Source organism: Schizosaccharomyces cryophilus (assembly GCF_000004155.1).
Source record: "Schizosaccharomyces cryophilus OY26 unplaced genomic scaffold supercont4.7, whole genome shotgun sequence".
Classification (NCBI taxonomy): domain Eukaryota; kingdom Fungi; phylum Ascomycota; class Schizosaccharomycetes; order Schizosaccharomycetales; family Schizosaccharomycetaceae; genus Schizosaccharomyces; species Schizosaccharomyces cryophilus.
This window is the reverse complement of record NW_013185630.1, coordinates 893,786-899,624: the sequence shown is the minus strand read 5'-3', so window position 1 is coordinate 899,624 and position 5,839 is coordinate 893,786. Positions and strand designations below refer to the sequence as shown.

At 34.3% G+C, this 5,839-nt stretch overlaps 2 protein-coding genes across 2 annotated transcripts; one reads left to right on the top strand and one right to left on the bottom strand.

Annotated features, from left to right (window-relative positions):
• Positions 1 to 1,575: 1,575 nt before the first annotated feature.
• Positions 1,576 to 2,620, bottom strand: SPOG_03587 (3-ketoacyl-acyl carrier protein reductase). Its single transcript, XM_013170002.1, has one exon. The coding sequence runs from the start codon at positions 2,574 to 2,576 to the stop codon at positions 1,782 to 1,784; it is 795 nt and encodes a 264-aa protein (XP_013025456.1). The 5' UTR covers positions 2,577 to 2,620; the 3' UTR covers positions 1,576 to 1,781.
• A 648-nt stretch (positions 2,621 to 3,268) lies between these two features.
• Positions 3,269 to 4,646, top strand: SPOG_03586 (3-ketoacyl-acyl carrier protein reductase). Its single transcript, XM_013170001.1, has one exon. The coding sequence runs from the start codon at positions 3,363 to 3,365 to the stop codon at positions 4,140 to 4,142; it is 780 nt and encodes a 259-aa protein (XP_013025455.1). The 5' UTR covers positions 3,269 to 3,362; the 3' UTR covers positions 4,143 to 4,646.
• Positions 4,647 to 5,839: the final 1,193 nt, after the last annotated feature.

Below are 5,839 nucleotides of genomic sequence, written 5' to 3'. Positions count from 1 at the left end.
AAAAATAGACCACGAACGTTCAGATCAAAAGATAATTAAAGTCTTCGATTATTGTTTTGTCCCAAGGGTTTTGCTTAGTTACACGCCCAGCATTGTTGATAAGAATATGAATCGTAGGTCCGAATGCCTTTTATAGTGGTGTCAACAATAAATTTAGGACTGCCAACATTGCTTAAATCTGCTTGAATCTTAATTGCATCTGCCGAAGTTCTAAAGCCTTTAATCTTCTTAACCAACTGCTCTGTCGCTTCAACACTACTATCTGAAGTAAACGTAAGGGCTACTTGGCGCCTCGAAGAGCTAGCGCTTCAGCTATAGCTGCTCCAATTCCTCTTGAAGCTCCGGTGACGATTGCTACTTTGTTTTGAAGGGGCAAATTGGTTTCTGTCATGTTCACAAGTTCGTAATTTACACTAAAAGGAGTGTTTGCTCAAGTATTTATATGGATGTCATTCCAAGTTGGCTTCGTCATCATAAATTTCAAGTTACTAATCAATTCCTTACTTGCATAGGTTTTTTCCTGTTTTTTTTTGGTGAAAGTAACAAGGTAACGAATGACTAAAAATAAATATTTACTTCCTTAGCGACGTAATTTTAAGTTATGTGGATGACTAATATTAAATAAAATTAGCCGATTTGGCACTGTATGAATACTCTGATCAGAATATGCTTCCATATCTTAGTCGGTCTTTGCAAAGGGTAAATGTAATTCTACAAGGAATTGCGAAGATTGTAGACTGCTGAATCAGAAGACAGTTGGTTGAGCTTTGATTACAAAGTTTACACAGTCAACAATCAGAACGTATTCATCATGACTAAAATTTGTAATAAAGAAAAAAAATGTTCTCAAAACAATATTCATACATGCGTGGAAGCAGACTGTTTTGTCGCAATGATTACAAACCCTGCAAACCTGTTCACACAGATCCAATGATTGGGGTGAATGCTTTTTATTTAACTCTTTATTACTCTCAAAAGAAAAAAAAAGATGCACTCTAAAAAATAGCTTGAACGGTGGCCATGACGTTTCCTTCGTACATATCTTGTCATCATTAAGGATTCATTGTAAACATTTAATTTCACAAACATCGTATGTTTTAATCTTCTTCATTCCTTTCTTTGCAAATAAATGCCTCGATTATGAATATTGAGTTGAGAAGAAACCAACCATAAATTACAGTTACCAAGTTTCGTAATCTTTATTAGATCCTTCAAATAATAAAAACACGTACAGGATAATTAATGAGAGGAATTCCGATAGTAAATCTTCGTAAAATGACTTTATGGTCGGTCACGAACTCCATGGAGATATACATTAGAACTTAGAGCTATAACTTGGTGAATAAAATTAGTCGACCACGTAAATCTAAAAAAAATATGCTTTTTGATTCAGGGACCATACGTACATTCATTACTCCTTGCCATAACAGATTTTTTTCAATACCCCTTTGACAACTAAGAAATCCTAAAATACGAAAGGAAATCGAAGACTTTGATTATTTCTTCAAGTATTTTATTATGACAAAAAGAGCCTTTGGCTTCCTTAATGTAACTCAGAATCGTACTTGTATACAATCTCGCCTCGTACAAAGAGAAACTTTCATCTATCATAAGGATTTGAGTCGAATGCTTTTACTAATTTCTTTTTAGTAAAATTAAATGTCATAAATCATATAAAAAAATAATCATAATTTATTCTAGAACGCGTAATTAATATGAGAACGATAATTGCTGCGCAAGAAATTCTTATGATTATTTCCTCATTAAATTTCCCCAATCAATTAATACATAGCCAATCCACCAGAAGCCGAAATCACCTGTCCAGTGATCCACCGACTTCTATCTTCAGCAAGAAAAGCGACGATTTCAGCAATGTCAGAAGGTAATCCAATGCGATTTTCAAATGGAGTCGTTTTTTTTGCAAACTGAATTATTTCATCCGAAAGTACCCCCTTTAACATATCGGTATCAACAGCTCCTGGATTGATTTGATTTACGGTATGGCTATGAGGGCCTAATTCGGCTGCCCAACATCTAGTAAAACCTTCGATTGCTGCTTTGCTTGCACAATAAACAGGTTGCTGAAGAAATCCCAACCTTCCAGCAACACTTCCAAAATTTATGATCCTTCCTCCATTTTCTTTTTCTTTTTTGGGAAGGTGAGGCACTATCGCTTCTGTCATAAAAAAGACACCACGAACATTTACATCAAACATACTGTTATAATCTTCCATAGTTATTGTTCCTATAGGTTTTAATGGACCTGCGTACCCTGCATTGTTAACAAGGATATGGATCGTGGAACCAAAAGCTTGAACTGTGGCATCAACAATATGTTTAGCACTTGAAACATCACGCAAATCTGCCTGAATTTTGATCGCATCTGCTGAGGTGCCAAAACCCTTTATTTTTTTCACCAACTGTTCAGTCGCATCAATGCTACTGTTGGAGGTAAAGGTGATGGCTACTTTAGCACCGCGGCGTGCCAAATTTTCAGCTATTGCTGCTCCAATTCCTCGTGAAGCTCCTGTAACGATTGCTACTTTGTTTTGGAGGGGCAAGCTATTTTCTGACATCTTAAATGGGAAAATGGTTTAAGCTCTGAAAGGCTTGCCATTCTGTCTTATATAGACAAAGATTTGTAATATCATCGTATTAGTCATCATAATTTTTTCGTTAATAATCATTCCATGGGTTAGTCCTATCTGTATTTTCTCTAGTAACAAGTAAATTTATGTCACTTATGTTTGCGCGGTGTTAAGTCAATGTGTCACGTTAATAATTCTCACGGCTTATGAAAAAATCAAGCGGAATTAATAACTACAATTGTAGATTTCTATACGTTAATTGGACTTAGTTATACTGCGTATCTAGATGGTAGTAATGTCCAGGGATCTGGTTAACTAAATTGAAAGTAGGAAGACGATCTTATTTAGCCAGACCAGTCGAATCTTCCAATCTGAAGAATTCGACTGTGGATTCATAGTTTATATATCTTCGCTGAAACAACTAACGTAATCTATCTCTTTGTATACCAACTTTCTTTGTCTATAAGACTTCCGTTCCGAAAGGCTTTCCGATTTGTTGAAATCATATTTTCTTTGTTTTGTTTACCATTTGTAATGTTTCATCCTTTAGTCTTATTGCATTTGCTAATATTTAGCAATATGCTCTTATGATAGTGTATTGTAATATATATAATATAAACAAGACACCTATCGTGACAGACAGACATGACAGGCACTTACGAAAGAATATTACCAATCATCATTACTAATCAAGGCAAACTGATAACAATTGTATGTTTGGTATATAAAGGGACGAATCCTTCTAGTGTTGAGAGTACTACTACCCTCTAGAAAATGTCAGAATACAATCTTTCTCTTCAAAACAAAGTAGCAATCGTTACAGGAGCTTCACGAGGAATTGGAGCAGCAATAGCTGAAAATTTGGCACGCCGCGGTGCTAAAGTAGCCATCACCTTTACCTCCAACAGTAGCATTGATGCGACTGAACAGTTGGTGAAAAAAATAAAGGGTTTTGGCACCTCAGCAGATGCGATCAAAATTCAGGCGGACTTGCGTGATGTTTCAAGTGTTAAACACGTTGTTGATGCCACACGTAAAGCCTTTGGTTCCACGATCCATATACTTGTCAACAATGCAGGATACTTAGACGAACCAAAACCTTTAGGAACGACAACAATGGAACAATATAACAATATCTTTGATTTGAATGTCCGTGCAGTCTTTGTCATGACAGAAGCCGTCGCGCCTTATCTTCCCAAAAGTGGGGGTAGAATCATTAATATTGGAAGTATTGCTGGAAGAAAAGCATTTCCTCAGTTTCCCCTATATTGTGGAAGCAAGGCTGCTGTTGAAGGCTTCACAAGATGTTGGGCTGCTGAGTTAGGCCCTCAAGGCCATACGGTAAATCAAGTCAATCCAGGACCTGTTGAGACGGATATGATAAGGGCAATGCCTACCGAAATTACGCAGCTTCAAACAAAAAGCACTCCTTTTGAAAATCGCTTTGGACAGCCTCAAGAAATAGCAGCGATAGTTGGGTTCCTTGCTGAGGATAGTGGTCGGTGGATTACTGGGCAAGTGATTTCAGCTTCTGGTGGAATGGAAATGTATTAAATTTAGATATAAGCAAAGAAAGGAAAAATATAAAATCATAACAAACAATTCAGTTTGTTCCTTTTTTATATTTAATATTACTATCATTCCCATGATCATTTGCAGCTGGAAACGACTTATCTTATAACTGCTTTCCTTATATTTTTTAGGTAAAAACCCATTTAATGGAAGTCATCTCTGGAAGCTTATGCTACAATGGGGCACAATGGCTGTTAATCAATACCTAAAAACAGGAAGCTTTGCCGCGAATTTAGTGATATTTCTGCAAGTGGTAATTTTCTTTATAAAGTTAAGACTCGTTTGTTTATAAATAGAGAACAAAATACGTAAGCTCTTACAAGTTAATGGTTTTAAGAGAATAAAAGCTCTTGTAAGGTGATCGTGACTAGTACGGCAAAAACTTTGGGTTGGGAAGATTTCGTTTTCAAAGTGTACAATGTACAAACTTGTAAGCTTGGAGAATATAAGATCAAAAAAATAAATAAATGAAAAGGTTAGTAAGCGATTGTAGACTAATTATTACATTAAATGAAATCTCATGTAATAGAAAATTTAAAACAAAAAATGCTTACTGTATTTACTCTAATTAGTCAAGTAAACTGTACATGTATTTGAAGATTCCTGCATAGTATAATGTTTCATTTTAAAGTAGGACTTCAAAATTGAATTCCAACCGAAGTGCTCCAAATAGTATTACATATTATTTAATGTTCATAGTATCAAGGAGTATGTATATCACGATTTGATATTAATTGAACTAAGAGTAAACAAAACAATTGGATATAGGGAGTCAAAGACTGATAAGATGCAATTAGTTGAATGAAAGAATTTCAGTAAAGGACTTTTAAATAACTATTCTATAATAGAATATATATTGAGATGCTTTACGGGGAGAAATGTCTCGTTCAAGTGAAAAAACTTCTCCTAACAATCCTCTAATCAATTTAATAGCTAAAATATTTTAAAAGTAGTTACTAAATTCTGTTTCACATTAATAGAAAGTTCCGTTATCGTTCCTGTGACAGTATTATTTTCACGAGCAGATTCCTTATTATGCTATAAAAAATATAGAACTACATTATTTTTCCACATAGAATTTGAAAAATTTAGACTTTCTTTACCTGTTGTACATATAAGCTCAAGATCCATCATATACTTGATCCCTTTTTTACACATCAGTTAATAACCCTATTAAATTAAAACATTAAGCTTCAATTTTTTAAAGCTACATTATTTCTATTTCTAAACATGATAAACTTTATCTTTCTTAAATCGATTTTCCTTTACATTATGCTATTATTCATTTGCTTTACCTTTAAAGAGCCAAAATGTGTAAGAAGAAATAGCCAAGCGACTTTTTAATTTGATTATCTTGAAGTTAAGTAAATTAAAAGGTGTCTAAAATTTACAGTATAGAAATACTACGTATTTAAAAGTAGTGAAAAAGGTTGGATGACTATTAATTTGTTTATTGAGGGTTAAACAAACGTTAGATAATGAAACTAGTTGCATACCTTCTCTGACTCCAAATCTGACCATTCTTAAAGGAACCGAATTTCCAGCTGAAACCAGATTCTTTCAATTTTACTTATTACGATTGGAATTTTGGATGTGTTTAACAAGTAAATTGCTTTCGACTTTACCTTTAGTTCTCTTGAACTTCGCATTTAGTGGAACTGAGAATATTTACATTCAAA